The 13,474-nt window shown below is 39.3% G+C and overlaps 1 protein-coding gene across 1 annotated transcript in view; it reads left to right on the top strand.

The window, feature by feature from the left end:
* Positions 1-538: 538 nt before the first annotated feature.
* The window catches only part of PDE3B (phosphodiesterase 3B), a 167,527-nt gene continuing 154,591 nt past the window's right edge, over positions 539-13,474 (top strand). The window contains exon 1 of the mRNA XM_066365466.1: positions 539-1,681. Within this exon, the coding sequence (XP_066221563.1) occupies positions 677-1,681 (1,005 nt within the window). The 5' untranslated portion in view covers positions 539-676. The remainder of the gene's footprint in view (positions 1,682-13,474) is intronic.

The raw sequence follows: 13,474 nt of genomic DNA, 5'->3' as shown, positions 1-13,474 counted from the left end.
CTAGGCACTCCCCTCGGGGACCACAAACGCCCCCTTTTTCTCAAGACTCCAGTGGTGACCTGAGTGAGGTAGGCTGGGTGTCTAAGACTTACACCCAAAGGGGTCCCAGGATGGTGGTCTTGCCCCCTTCCCTCCGAAAAGGACCCCACCCCTCTCGCCCAGCCCTGGCCGCGCCCCTGTTCCCGCACACTAAGTCGGCGGGGTCCCTGGTCCGCGTTCGTGGCGGGCGGCCGGGCCGGCAAGCGGCCGCGGGACAGGGCGCGGGCGCGCGCGAGCGGCGGGCGGGTGCGCGCGCGCCCGGCCGGGGCAGCCGCGGGGGAGGAGCGCCCGCCGGCTCGCCCGCCCGCCAGCCAGCGCGCAGATCGCGCGCCCAACGGACCAGGCTGGGGCCGTGAGGTAACTGTTGCAGCCCACGGGAGCTGGGAGGCGACTCCGAGTCTCCGGTCCCGAGGGGAGCCTGAGGGAAAAGGACAAGCCCCTTCCGCCCCTTGCCACAGCCAGCATGTCGCGGACCCTGCGGCTCCTCCGCCTGCGCGGCGGGGATCCCGGGCCGCGGCGGCGGGCGCAGCCCTGACGCGATACGGAGCCGGGGGCGCCCGGAGCCCGGGGACAGGGGGCGAGAGCACAGCGGCCGCCGAGGTCCGATCCGGGCGTGCTGAGCCCCGCGGTCCCGGCCATGAGGAAGGACGAGCGAGACGCCAAAGCCATGCGGTACCCGCAGCCCCCGGACGGGGCCGCCTCGCCCCCCGAGAGCCTGAGGAACGGCTACGTGAAGAGCTGCGTGAGCCCCTTGCGGCAGGACCCTCCGCGCGGCTTCTTGTTCCACCTCTGCCGCTTCTGCAACGTGGAGCTGCTGCTGCCGCCGCCGCCGCCGCCAGCCTCCCCCCAGCAGCCGCGGCGCGGCTCCCCTTTCTCCCGGGCGCGCCTGGCGCTGGGCGCCCTGGCCGCCTTTGTCCTCGCCCTGCTGCTCCGCTCGGGGCCCGGGCGCTGGGCTGCCGCGGCCGCCCGTGTGCGGACCGTGCTGAGCGTCTGCTCGCTCAGCCTCAGCCCGCTCTTCAGCATCGCCTGTGCCTTCTTCTTCCTCACCTGCTTCCTGACCCGGGCCAAGCGGGGCGCCAGCGCCAGCGCGGGCCGGGGCGGCGGCGGCGGCGCCTGGTGGCTGCTGGCGCTGCCCGCCTGCTGTTACCTGGGGGACTTCGTGGCGTGGCAGTGGTGGTCGTGGCCGGGGGCGGACGGAGACGCCGCAGCCCCGGCCCCGCACACGCCCCCGGCGGCGGCGGCGGCGGCGGGCAGGTTGTTCGTGGTGCTGAGCTGTGCCGGCTTGCTGACGCTCGCGCACCGGCTGAGGCTCCAGCACAGCATCCTGGTGCTGCTCTTCTCCAGCTTCGCCTGGTGGGTCTCCTTCAGCGGCCTCGGGCCGCTGCCTGCCGCCCTCCGGCCCCTGCTGGCCTGCCTGGTCGGGGACGCGGGCTGCCTGCTGGCCCTGGGGTTGGATCACTTCTTTCAAATCAGGGTCGCTCCCCATCCTCTGCGGGCGTCCGGTGCCGCGGAAGAAAAAGTGCCTGTGATCAGACCCCGCAGGAGGTCCAGCTGCGTGTCGTTCGGGGAGACTTCGGCCAGTTACTTTGGCAGCTGCAAAATGTTCCGGAGACCTTCGTTGCCTTGCATTTCCAGAGAACAGGTAAGGGAGCCGAAAAGCGAGGTTCGCTTAGGAGTGAGGGCGGTTTTAATCGGTGCAGTTCCTGAGTTGAATTCGCGTGTTTAAAAGCATGATAACTTCCAGGGTGAAAAAAGGAAAAAAAGTTTTATTCTGGAAAGAATTCCTAAAGTACAGGAAGCTTCTTAGAAATAGAGAAGTGCTTTTTGTGAAATAGACTATATTGCACTTTTTAAAGATGGTTTATGCAATAGATGAGTTTACAGAAGAATGGATTATTTGCAGCTTAATAGATGGACTACTCCCACTTGGGCACATTCTGATGTACATCTTTTTGGTGCCGTTTATCTGTTGCTGTTATAATGGTGATATCTAACCAGAGGTAGCATACAGCCATTAAAATGAGTGAATGGCAGTGTGGTTTTATGTTTTTGGTATTCGAAAGAAAGAATTTGAGATTTTATGAACATTGATGAGCTTTGGAACTGAGACTTACTAGTTTAGATGAAAAGACTGTCGGAAATAATTTTTAAGAGACCCCCCCCAGCCCCCCGCCCACACAAATTTCAGCAGTATAGGCTAATATAATCTTTCAGAGACTAACTCAGGGTGGTGTGTATTTGTTGCATAATGAGGAGAATGTTGTAACAATTTAACCTTTAAACTTATGCCTGGAAAATGCCAAAAGCATTTTCAGTTTTTTTCCCCTGTAGGTTTACATGTTTTTGTTCTTTAAAAGGAATTGAAACCATCATCAGGCAGCGTGCTTCTCAACAAGTGTAGCTACTATTCACTGAGCATTTACTAAGTGCAAAATAGTTTACATATATTTTCTTAAATCTTCACAATAATCCTGTATGGTGGGGAACATTACCTCAATTTAGAGATGAGTAATAAGAGCTTTTTAGAGATTACCCAACTAGTAAGTGGATAATTTACACACATAGTAAGCAGTAGTGCTGGGATTTGAACTTAGATTTTTCAGTTTTCATTGTCATGGTCTAAGCAGCTAGAAGGATCAGAGTAGAGGTTTTATGTGGGAGAGTAGGAGTTTATACCGCAATATGTTTTATACTGGGACACAGTATATTTGAAACAAAACTTTCTTATTAGTACTACATCTGATGTTCTCCTCTCTTCAAAAAAATTGACAAACCGCTACATTGATTTTACAACATGTTTAACACTAACTCTGTAGTGTTCCTATGAGACCACACTTTGCTTCTTGAAAAGTGTTTTCAGAGGCCGCGTTTGTGGTCTGTAGTTATTTGGCCAAATACTTGAAAAATTGTTCAAAATGTTATGCCTTTTGTTTTCTCATTTTACTGCCAGTGATAATAGACAGCACTTAGAAAAGTGTGTGTCAGAAGAAAAAATTGTGAGATTAACTGTGGAGCAAAGTATTATAGTATCAGCTGTTTCCTTAGAATGGCATAGCATTTAATGGTTGACTATATGTGAATAAATTGCATTTTTTAACACTGGAAAAGTGTTTTAGTATAGTCTCATCACTAAACTATCACTGTAGATAGTTCTCCTGAACCTAATAGCATTACAGTTGAACATATTTTAATTGTAATCTATTGGTGTAGTCAATTGTAGGTGTTCTCTCATAAATTGAAAATTCTTGGTTTTCTTAATCCTACTCTGGTATTTTTTCCATCACAGCAACCTTTTCAACAAGTGTAGTGTGTTGTTCTAGGTAGTTTCATTTATTATTTGTATTAGAAGCAAATATAATTAGTGTTTTTAAAAAAGGCATATTATCTTATTGCAGAAAACTCTTATTCACATTCCACTATGAATAGGAATATTTTGGGGGGGGGTCTTAAAATATGTTAATAGTTTAAGGGTTCATACATTTCTACTTAATGTTCCGTGTCATAAAATAATACTATTTTGGCATTACTAAAAATACTACATATTTTAAATTTAACGGAGATTGTAATAAGAATTTTTGTTATGATTATTACTGAAGTTTAAGAGTGGGTATCTGGTTTTGTTTGCATGTATATTATGTTTAGGAAATAAGGAGGAAACCAGTGCTTTTGTGGAAATAGAAGATCAAGAGACTTTCTAATTTTCAAAGTGCTAAATTTTGTATTTGGCCAGTGTGAAGTCACTTCATGGTTTCAGAAAGTGAAGGGAGACATAAAGCTACTGAGTAGACGCCAATATAGGAGGAAATGCCCTGGATTCGTAGGCAGAGGATTGAATGTAAGGTCCGGGCTTTACTGAATAATCTAGGAAAAATCAGTGAATCTTAGAGCCTCAGTATCCTATCAAATCATGGATTCCAATTGATGAATTCTGTGATACCTTCCAACTCTGAATTTATTTCTTTTAGTTAAGTTATACTTTTTGTAAGGTATAAATAAAATATTATAAAGTAATAGTTCTTTAAGTTTACTTTTAGTGTTGAATGTTGCTATTGCTAAGTATATTTTCCAAGGTGTAATGATTGGAAAAGATGAGCAAATATTCTGTATTTTTTTGAATAGAGAATTTTAAAAATTATATGTGGATTCATTCAATGAAATTATACTTTTAATTTCTTAAGAATTTTATAAACATCTCTGGAAGCCAATTAAAACTCATATTAATCTAAGTGTTTTAAATTGTGAGTAGATTTAAAATAATTTTTAACTTTTGGGATGTTATATTAGGTACCATGTTGAAAAATAATGGCGTATGTTCATAAAACATTTGATTTTCATGATTAAATTTATAGTAGTTGATGTAAATGCTATACATATGCCAGTTCTTAACTAGTTTTTTGTTGTTGTTGTTGATGTTGTTGTTGTTGCCAAGCATTTAGAAATTTAAAGTGTAAATCTAGTTACTGCTGTGTTCTGCCTTGGTGAGTTAATGGAAAGAAGCACTTAGGATATTTGCCATGAGTCAGCTCTAATAGGAAGTTAAAAAAAAAAAATTAGTTGTCTGCATAGACACTTTGACCAGAATTTAACAAATTACATTTCTAAGTCATTTTATTTGTATATTCTATAATGAAGTTTTGAGCCAGATAATTTTGTTTGTGATAGACTATGTAAATACAAGGTTTTGAAAGTCATAAGTTAGTGAGTGAGATATTTTTCTATATCTAAAATGCTAAGTGCTTTCTAAATGGTTAGGTAAATATTTTAAAATTCTGTGGCCTTAAAGCCCATAAATATTATGTAAAGTGTTAATTTTATTTGAAAAAAGTATACACATGTAGTTTGAAGGCGTTTAAAAATGATTTTAAAGTTTAAGCCCCTTTAGGAATTGATTATTTAGCCCTTTAAGGAATTTGCAAGGCATTCCTCACCATGAATTAAACAATACTGTAGTATTTGTGAAATTTACTTTGTGGTGTCAGTGAGTAGTCTATCGTTCTAATTGCATGCTAATATTTTGTGGTAAAATATCAGCCTGCGTAATAGCTTTATGCTCTATTTTGTACATATTGTATGTACTTTGCCTTCGGAGTTGCTGTTCAGAAACACAGATTTGATCAGATTACTTGCTCTGATTTAAAAACCTCTTGTGGTTTTTCATTTTCTGCAGGCTAAAGAGGACAATGACCTTGAACCTTGCTTGCAAAGTCCTGTATAACCTGCTCTTAGCTTTTTTGTTTGTTTTGTTTTTTAAAAAGCCATCTAGGACTTAGGAACACTCCCTCTCTACATCCATCCTTGGCTCTAGCTATATGAGGACTGGTTATTGTTATTGACTTGTAGATTTTTTTCTTTTTCTTTTCCTATTTGTACTGTCTGAAATCTCTTTTAAGGAACAAATTAGATTAAGAAGTCATTAGATGGTACAGTGATACTGAAATTAATGTATAAACTGAGACCAAAACCCTGATATAGTAGAGTTGGCCATATTTTAAAATAAAAGTTGACAGATCATGTGATGTGTGATAGAAGATTTTTATTATATCCCATGAAATAGTAACAGCTCCATAGTTTATGTTTTCCTACACTAAGTGAAAAGTAAATAGGGCCAACCATAAATCAAACTGTAAAGTTTATTTTCATTGTTTTTAAACTTTTTATCCTCCTTAGTGGGAGGCCTTTCTCTGGTTCTATTTTTCTTTTCCCTTGCAGTTACCAAGTCAGCCTGTTTTCTTACCACGTTCTCCTGCCTTCCTTGTACCCCAACCAAAACAGGAAGAATCTGTACTTGCTGAATATGTTTATTTCAACCTAAATATATTTGTATAGCTATAAAGAGATAGAGTCAGAGCTGATCTAATTGAAATCTGCTCATTTTATGGACAGGAAATAAATTCAACTCCAGAGAGATGAAAATATTGTCTCTACGTTATGCCATGAGATATTTGGTATACAGGGACTAAAACCAAGTTAGGTCCTGACTCCTCGTCCTCCTATACTTTCCATAAAGAGCATAAGTAGCTGTGGACATGGTTTTCCAAGGCTGTAATTAATTTCGCCAATTATCTGATAAATGACATCCCTGATTAAAGGAGTTCCTGGGTAAAGATGGGAGAGAGGGGAAAGAGAGAGGTAGGAGGGATTCTTGAAATCACAATTTATAATGACCTTGAATATAAACTTGGTCCCTGATGTAGTTATTTCAGGGTGACTTGTCAGGATGCAGCTGGCGTCAAGCTCAAGTGCCTTTGGAGGCTAGTCACATAATATATTTATGTCATATGCTGAGGGGAGGGTAAGAAGAATGGAAGTCAACTGACTATTGCCTACTTTGCCTAAGAACTTTCAGTTTAAACAAAACAAACTGAACAACTGTTAGCTAAGCAAAACTTTAGGAGACCTGGGTTCTGTCTTTGAATAGTTCCTGACAGTTTATAATATTGGGTTGGTTTTCGCCTCATTACTTAAAAGCTGATCCATATTTATTTAAGTGATTTTAGAAGCCTGTTCTTAGAACTTGGGTCAAGAGGACTGTATTTTCCACTGTCTTTTTTCTTTTAAAACCTAGTACTTTTTTTTCTGTATGGATCTACCTTAGCAAGTCTCGCATCTTTGTAGATTTTCCCTCCTGCATCAGCTAGAAAACATTGTTGGCTACTTCTTCCTTACATTTCATACAACATTCATTCAGCATTTTAAAACTGTGTATAGTTAGCATTTAATTTTTAAATGATAAATTTCACACATAAAAAATTGTACATATTGTAACCCTGGCCGGATAGCTCAGTTGATAGAGCATTGTCCCGGAGCGCAGAGGTTGCTGGTTAGATCCGCAGTCAGACCACATACAGGAACAAATCTGTGTTCCTGTCTCTTTCCCTTCCTTTCTCTCTCTAAAATCAATAAATAAAAATTTTAAATAATAGAAAGAAGATTGCACATATGTATATTTTTTTATTGTTTATGGAAGAAAATAAAGGAAAAAAAGAGTCAGGTCCTTACCACTCATTTCCTTTGAAGCTCCCTGTGTAACCTTTTTTACATCCCTTTCTCTCTGCCCCAGAGGCAGCACATCTATTCTTTTTCGTTATTGTTGTTATTCATTCCTGTACTTTTTAGTATTGCTTGCTTTTGAACTTTCATACAATCATGGTGTATGAATTCTTTTGTAACCTTTTCTTGATATATTCTGAGATTTATGCATGTTAATGTGGATAATTGTAGTTCATTTTTTAATGCTGTATAGTTCTTCATTGCATGACCATAGTAAAATTTATTTATCTATTCCATTGTTCATGACCCTTGGTGGTTTGCTATATGTAAAATGATGTTTTGAAAATTCATGTAAATGTCTCCTAGTGCATGTGTGTGCATTCAAAAGTAGAATTACTGAGTTGTAAGGTGTGTTCATATTTCAACTTTACAATGTGTGTCAGTCAGATTAATGGCACTCCAAAGATGTCCATGTTCTAATCCCAGGAATTTGTGAATGTTACCTAACTTGGTAAAGAAGACATTGCTTATGAGATTTTTAAGGACCTTGAGTTGGGGAAATTATCCAGGATTATCTGAAGTGGACCGAAAATAATCATAGGGTCCTTAAAACGTGGAAGAGGGAGGCAGATGTCAGAGATGGAGATGTGACAATGGAAATAGGATTGAAGTAATACAGAGTGAGACTCAATCCACCTTTGGCTTTGACAATGGAAGTAGAAGGCCAGAAGGCCGGGAACCAAGTAAAGCAGGCAGCCTCTAGACACTGGAAAAGGCAAGGAAACTGATTCACCCCAGAGTCCCCAGAAAATAACAAAGCCCTGTGAGCACCCTGATTTTAACCCAGTGAGACCTATGTCAGACTTCTGACACACAGAACTTTAAGATAATAAATTTGGGTTGTTTTATGCCTCTGAGTTTGTGGTAATTTGTTACAGGAAAGTGTTAGTTTGCATTAACTCCTCTAACAGTTTGCATGGACTGCTGTAACAAAGTACAGTACTGCAAAGTGGGTGGCTTGAACAACAGAAATCCATTGTCTCAAATTTCTGGAGCCTAAATGTCCAAGATCAAGGTATCCCTGAGGTGGTTTGTTTTGAGGATTGTGAGGGAGAATCTGTTCCATGCCTGTCTCCTAGCTTCTGTTGGTTTGTTGGCATTTTTTGTCTTGTAGATATGTCACCCTTATCTTTGCCTTCATCTTCGCATGGCACTTTTAGTAGATCTCTTCATAGACTTCCCTCTGTGCTGGTCTTAGTGTCCTAATTTTCCCTTTTGTAAGGACCCTGGTCATATTGGATTAGGGTCAACCTAATGACTTCATTTTAATTTAATTACCTCTGTAAAGACCCTATTTCCAAATAAAGTCACATTTCCAGGTATATATCTTTTTTTTTGGGGGGGGGGACATAGTTCAACCCATACCTGTAGCAGTACAAACTAAGACACTATGGAAAGTTAAGTTGTTTTTCAAAATCATTGTACCGTTTTTATTATACTTTTGTTAGCAGGGAATAAGAATGCCCTATTTACTGACTTTAATTTTTGTTAGTTGGGTGGGTTTTTCTTTGTGATTTAATTTTAATTTTCTTAATTACTAATAAGTCTGAATATTTTTTATATTTATGGACTACATTTTTTATTCAGGGATCACCTGTTCATGTTTTGACCTTTAAAAAATTGGGTTGTTTTTTCTTAGCAATTCATGAGTTCTTTCTATATTCTGAACATGAATCTCTTATTGGTTATTTGAGTTGCAGTTACCTTCTCCCAGTTTTTATGGTGTCTTGTGATAACTGAGATTCTTAATTTTAATGTCAAATTTACCAGTCTTTGCCTTTAGTGTTAAGATTCTTTGTGTCTTGTTTACAAAACTCTTCCATATTGGAGGTCATAAAATATACTCTTATTTGTTTTATCTTTTTTTTTTATTTTTTCTTTTTTATTGAATTTTTTGGGGTGACACTGGTAACACACAGGTTTTAGGTGCACAGTCCTACAACATATCACCTGTACATTCTATTGTGTGCTCATGGCCACAAGGCAAGTCTCTGCCTATCACCACCTATCCCCCCTATACTGTACTCCATCTCTCTTCCCCCACCCCCTGCAGTCACAACACTGTTGTCCAAGTCCATGAGATTTTCTCTCTTTTTTCTTTTTGCTCAATCCCTCCAGCACACCCCCTGCCAACAACTATCAGCCTGCTCTCTATCTATGAGTCCGCCACTATTTTGCTTGTTAGTTCATTTTGTTCAGTAGATTCCACATATGAGTGAAATCATATGGTACTTGCCTTTCTTTGATCGGCTTATTTCACGTAGCATAATGCTCTCCAGATCCATCCATGCTGTCACGAAGAGTGAGATTTCCTTCTTTTTTGGGTGGCCATGTAATATTCTTTTATATAAGTGTGCCACAGCTTTTTTATCCATTCATCTACCAATGGACACTTGGACTCCTTCCAAATCTTGGCTATTGTGAATAATGCTGCAGTGAACGGAGGGAAAGAAAGAATACATATATCTTCTTTTGAATTAGTGTTTTGGATTTCTTTGGATAAATTTCTGGAAGTGGAATCACTGGGTCATAAGTCAGTTCAATTTTTAACTTTTTGAAGTAACTCCATACTGCTTTCCACCATGGCTGCACCAACCTACATTCCCACCAACAGTGCATAAGGATTCAGTTTTCTCCACATCCTCACCAACACTTGTTGTTTGTTGATTTATTGATGGCAGTCATTCTGACAGGTGTGAGGTGATATCGCATTGTGCTTTTAATTTATACTTCTCTGATTAGTGATGTTGAGCATCTTTTCATGTCTATTGGTCATCTGTATGTCCTCTTTGGAGCAATGTCTATAGAGGAGAGGTCCTTTGCCCATTTTTAATTAGATTTCTTTTTTAAGTGTTGAGTTGTCTGAGTTATTTTTTTTTTATAAATTTTGGATATCAATGCCTTATCAGATGTATCAGCAAATACATTCTCCCATTCAGTGAGGTCTTTGTTTTCATTTTGTTGATGGTTTCTTTGCTGTACAAAAACTTTTTAGTTTGATGTAGACCCATATGTTTATTTTTTCTTTTGTTTCCCTTGCCCGAAGAGATATATCAGAAAAATATTGATATGAGAAGTATCTGTGATTTTACTCCCTATGTTTTCTTCTACGATTATTATGGTTTCAAGCATGATATTTAAGTCCTTAAACCAATTTGAGTTTATTCTTGTGTATGGTACATGTAGGTGGTTTAGTTTTATTTTTTTGCATGTATTTGTCCAGTGTTCCCAACACCATTTTTATTTTTTTTATTTTTTAGTGAGAGAGAGAGAGCGAGCGAGAGAGAGAGACAGGAAGGGAGAAAGATGAGAAGCATGAACTTGTAGTTGTGGCTCTTTAGTTATTCATTGATTGTTTTTTCATAAATGCCTTCACTGGGGAGCTCCAGGCGAGCCAGTGACCCCTTGCTCAATCCAATGTTTTTGAGATCAAGCTAGCGACCTTGGGCTTCAATCCAGTAACCTTTGGGCTCAAGCCAGCGACCATGGGGTCATGTCTATGATCTCACGCTCAAGCTGGTGACCCTGCACTCAAGGTGGCGACCTCAGGGTCTTGAACCTGGGACCTCAGCATCCTAGGTTGACGCTCTATCCACCACACCACCACCAGTCAGGCCCAACATCATTTTTTGAATAGACTGTCTTTATTTTGTTGCATGTTTTTGCTTCTTTTGTCAAATATTAATTGACTGTAAAGGCTTTTGTTTATTTCTTGGCTCTCTGTTCTGTCCTATTGATCTATATGTCTGTTTTTATGCTTTACATTGCCTTTTTAAAGTTAAAAAATTGTGCCTTTAAAATGTTTTTTATCCACTTAGAATTGATTTATATGTATGATGTGATGTAGAGATATAATCTCACTTTTATTTACATGGATATATAGTTATGTCAACATAATTTATTGACAAGTTTATTAACTACCAAAAAGATGCTTAAATGCTCTTTTAGAAATGTCAAGATCAGTGGTAAAATAATATAGGCAATAAATACAGGAACAAAAAGGAGGGGTTATTATAAGATGTAATAATTACCAAGTGCTCACTATATACTAGTCTCAACATTCCTGTGAAGTAAGTATTAGGATTCTATTTTACTGCTGGGAACTAAGGCAGAGGGGTGAATTAACTAGCCCCAAATCATTTAGCTAGTACACAGTACATGCCCGTAATATGCTAAGTGCCATTTCCAATATATAAAAGACTCTAAGAACCTAAGGACTCTCCTACTTGAAATAGGTAAACTATAGGTATAAACATTTTAGAATATCTTTTGAAAGGAATTATTGAGTAAGAAAAATCTCTGATAACCCAAAAGAAATGAAAGTGGTATAGGAGAGGAAAATTTTTTCCTTCTTCCCTTCTAGGTTACTTGGCTGGCCTAATAATTAAATGATATAAGACAAATTAAAAGGAGAAAAACAAATTTAATTTGTATATATGGGAGCCACATAAAAATGTGAGACTCGAAGAAGTGACCAAATCAGGAATCTTTTATACCTGTGAGACAAAGAAACAATAAGGAATAATTGACAAGACAAAGGGGTTTGGGCTTGGGTTGATGACTTGGTGAAGAAGTAACAAGGTTTGTTTATATAGCCTTCTTGACTCTAAATTCCCTATCTCTACTGATAAGGATTCCTGTAGCCCTCCTGGTGCGTGGAAAGGTACCTTTCATACAGGAGGTTTAGCTTCTGCTTTCAGCAGTGGACAAAAGATGGTCAGAGTTTCCTTCCATTGGCTGCTTCTCAAATACCTTTAATTCAAAATAATCAGTATGCCAAAGTGGCATATTTTGGGGAGGCATATTCTGTTCTCCTTCAGTAGGACTACTAAGAGGTAAGCAAGTAAAGTAAAACCAGCTTTCATGGAAGAGTTTCTGACAATGCTTAGAGACCTAGATCATTTACTTCTTTTAGGAATGGCTAGACTCAAGAGATAAAAATCTAAAGTCTGCCCAAAGTCAGGAATCTAATAGGAAACCTCTGCATAAAGCTGAGACCCTAAACTGCTACTCCCCCAGTGTAAGGGTAAATGATGAATAAATATGACCATGGAGATGGGATGCCTGGCTTGACCTTGGCACAAGGGAGCAGGGGGAGGGATAAAATAAGTCTTCCCTGAATGTATAACCACAAGAGGGCCCTCATATAGTTTTCTTTTTTATTGTGGTAAAATATATACAACATAAAATTTACTATTTCAACCATTTATAAGTATACAGTTTAGTGATGTTAAGTATATTTATGTTGTACAACCATCACTGCCATCCATCTGTAGAAAAATTTTTATCTTCCTAAATTGAAACTCCATACCCATTAAACAATAACTCTCTACTCTCCCTTCCCCCAGTCCCTGTTAACCATCATTCTACTTTCTTTTTGTAAGAATTTGATGGTAGCTATCTCGTATAAGTTGAATTACAGAGGTTTTTTTTTTTTTTTTTTTTTTTTTTTTTTTTTTACCAGTGACTTATTTCACTTAGCGTAATCATTGTTGGAATTTTGACAGGGATTGCATTGAATCCATTGCTTTTAGTAGTATTGATATCTTAAAAATAGTCTTACAATCCATTATCATGGGATGCCTTTTTATTTGTGTTTTCATTTTTTTCAGCAACATTTTGTATTTTTCAGTGTACAAGTCTTTTATCTCTTTTGTTTTTTATTCCTAAGTATTCTTTTTGATGCTATTATAAATGGACTTATTTTTTATTTTATTTTTGAATTCTTCATTGTTAGTGTATGGATATGTAACAGATTTATGTGTTGATTTTGTATTCTGAGCTTTCCTGAATTTGTTTATTCTAACATTTTTTGTGTGGAATTTTCAGGGCCCTCATTTAGTTAAAAAAGTTTTTTATTAAGACTTTTTAAAGAGCCCTTTGAAGAGCAGTTTAAAGCAAAATTGACAGGAAGGTACAGAGATTTCCTATATATACTTTACCCCCACACTGGCATTGCCTCATCCATTTCAATATCCTCTACCAGAGTGTTGTTACATTTGTTACAGTTGATGAAACTACATTTATACATCATAATCACTTCAGATCCGTAGTTTACATTGTTTCACTATTGGTGTTATATATTGTATGGGTTTAGAGAAAAGTGTGATATGTATCCATTATTATAGAAAATACATACAAGGTATCTTTACTTCCCTAAGAATCCTCCTGTTCGGTGTTTTCATCCCTTCCCCCATACTCATACCTGGAAACCACTAATATTTTTTCTGTTGCCATAGTTTTGGCTTTTCCAGAGTGTCATATAATTGAAGTCATAGAGTAATCATTTAGTTTTGTTTAAATCTAAATTAATGCTACACATGTGATTAAGAAACCTTCAAAATGTAGAGTGGTCCCAATCTACTTTTAGAAGTTATTTGTTAGA

Source organism: Saccopteryx leptura, chromosome 1 (genome assembly GCF_036850995.1).
Source record: "Saccopteryx leptura isolate mSacLep1 chromosome 1, mSacLep1_pri_phased_curated, whole genome shotgun sequence".
Lineage (NCBI taxonomy): Eukaryota > Metazoa > Chordata > Mammalia > Chiroptera > Emballonuridae > Saccopteryx > Saccopteryx leptura.
Note: the sequence above shows the minus strand (reverse complement) of the source record. Positions and strands in the feature narration are given on the sequence as shown.